The sequence below is a fragment of the Aplysia californica genome, unplaced genomic scaffold, assembly GCF_000002075.1.
Source record: "Aplysia californica isolate F4 #8 unplaced genomic scaffold, AplCal3.0 scaffold02602, whole genome shotgun sequence".
Taxonomy (NCBI): domain Eukaryota; kingdom Metazoa; phylum Mollusca; class Gastropoda; order Aplysiida; family Aplysiidae; genus Aplysia; species Aplysia californica.
Window position 1 is genome coordinate 4836 of NW_004799872.1, and position 2095 is coordinate 6930.

A 2095-nucleotide genomic window follows, 5' to 3' on the forward strand; every position below is an offset into this window, starting at 1 on the left:
TACGTCCTGCAAGTGTGGAACATAATGTCTTACCCTCATTTTGGTCATGGTATCATTCAAGTAGACATCTCCAGGCAGAGCAAAGCATTTTCTAACAGGACCACTACACAATTCTTAGAAAACCAAATCAAATCAACGTTGGATTGGTCACCAGTAAAGAGCCCCGATATGAATCCTGCAGCTATGTGAAGTCCTATGAAACAGCAGTTAAAGAAACGCGACCTTGCTCCCATTTCAGACCCTTTGTTTGCAACTCTCTGTGATATTTGGGATGAGAAGACAAATAGTTATGCCCAAAGGGTTCATGGACTACAAAAAATCAATTGCCCCAAAGCAAAATGACAATTGGTACATTTAACATTAGGATTAGGTCCAAGTATTGCGTGGTATTTGTGATTGCTCTGTTTTCTATTTTTGTTTGGAAGTAGATCTATCGTGACAAACATGTAATGAAATGGTGTTTATTGCTGAGACTAAGTTCTCCATTCATTGGATATGCAATGTATGTCCATTCTATAAATAACGATGCCCCTCAATACACGATCGAAGACAACTTTTTACGTTTCTTTGATTCCGTACAATTTTGCCAAGCCTGATTTTTTAAAGTTAATTTTGAGTGACCATATCTCGAGCGTCTCTTAATATAGCTGAATTATTACTGTGTCAGACGATGCAGAATTTATTCAGCTTTAAATTGATATGCTGCATGAGTGGGTAATGCAATGTGATTACATTTCCGAGTTTCTTTTGGAAGCCACTGATAATACCAAGTATAGATGTACAGAAAAGTGGGAAGATATGGAGTGACCTCAAGGGACTAGCCCAGGATAGGGAAGGGTGGAAAGTGTTTGTTCATGGCCTATATCCAGATCCAGTTTAAGAAAGGCAATGATGATATGATACCATAAGTTTTAACTGATTCTTCGGCCGTTATCGTGACAATTCGTTGGTGGTTGGCCAGAGCTCTAGTATGGTTTGGTCCTTCTTTCCAATCAAATATCTATCGTCCTTATCTCTCCTCTTTCTTTCTTTATTTTTGTTGTTGTTGTTGTTGTTTTTGTTTGTTTGTTACTCTCTTGTAACATCTTTAATTTTTTACTCTTATAGGACCTAATTGGGTTGCAAGTGCTGTAAAACTCTACCAAAAACTAAAACGTGATAATTCGACGTTTTGTTCACTTCTGCCTTACTTCCATCCCCAGGGATTTGCTTTAGCTCCATCCACGGAGATTTAGCAGTGAGCGAGTACATGATAAAGAAGTACAAATTGGGGAGCAAATACATCAAGCCAGACTTGTCTACTCTGGTAGCCAACGTGACACCTGTGTGTCAGGGAAACAGCATTGGTCACGTGATCTGTGATGTATTACAATGGGACGGTAGTTTGGTGAGTGATGTCATAATGCAAGGGGAAAAGATCAGAAGCGTAGAATTTCCCAAACAGGATAACTGTGTGCATCGGTTTCGGTATATATGGTCTAACTTCGAGTTCTAAGTATGCAATGTCTAAGTTTGTTGGTGGTGTGGGTGTGTTGAAGGTAAGGATCCACGTGTTGGTACAGATTTCCCTGCCATCCCGTCGTATTTTGATACGACGAGCATGGACAATTCCATCGACCTCGTGAACCATCTCTTCTTCCGTACAGCCGTAGAGCTCTCGGCTTTTGATGACACCCTTGGATGTGTTCCGACTTCTGTGAGGCTGAACACATACAGGGATGCCACCAAACGAGGTGCAGGCCAACTGTTTGCCTGATTATATGCTGGAACTGACTTGTATCAGGAGGTCCGTGGGTCCTATTTTTAAATATATTTTGGTTTGTGTATACCGAAATGTTATAGGGACTTGTGCATCTTAAAAACGCTTAGTGTAGTGAGATTTGTATCTTGTTTTTCATCTTTTGGGGAGATCACCAGAAATGGTGACCACCCCAACGATGTTCTTTTAGGTAAGTCCCAGATGCTGACATGGTCAGCATCTTCGCCCGAAAGGCCCTTCTTTCTCTTGCCCAGGCCAGGAGTTGCACCTGCTTCTCCTGTCTGGGACTTGTTGGGAATTGGGGTGGAAGAAATGTTTTTGATTGAATCCATGTGT

At 41.1% G+C, this 2095-nt stretch overlaps 1 protein-coding gene across 1 annotated transcript in view; it reads left to right on the forward strand.

Moving 5' to 3' along the window:
* Positions 1-1387, forward strand: part of LOC106014115 — a gene marked incomplete at both ends in the record, with an annotated part of 4679 nt that extends 3292 nt beyond the window's left edge. The window contains 1 exon segment of the mRNA XM_013091168.2: positions 1203-1387. Within this exon segment, the coding sequence (XP_012946622.2) occupies positions 1203-1387 (185 nt within the window).
* Between the last annotated feature and the right edge of the window lie 708 nt (positions 1388-2095).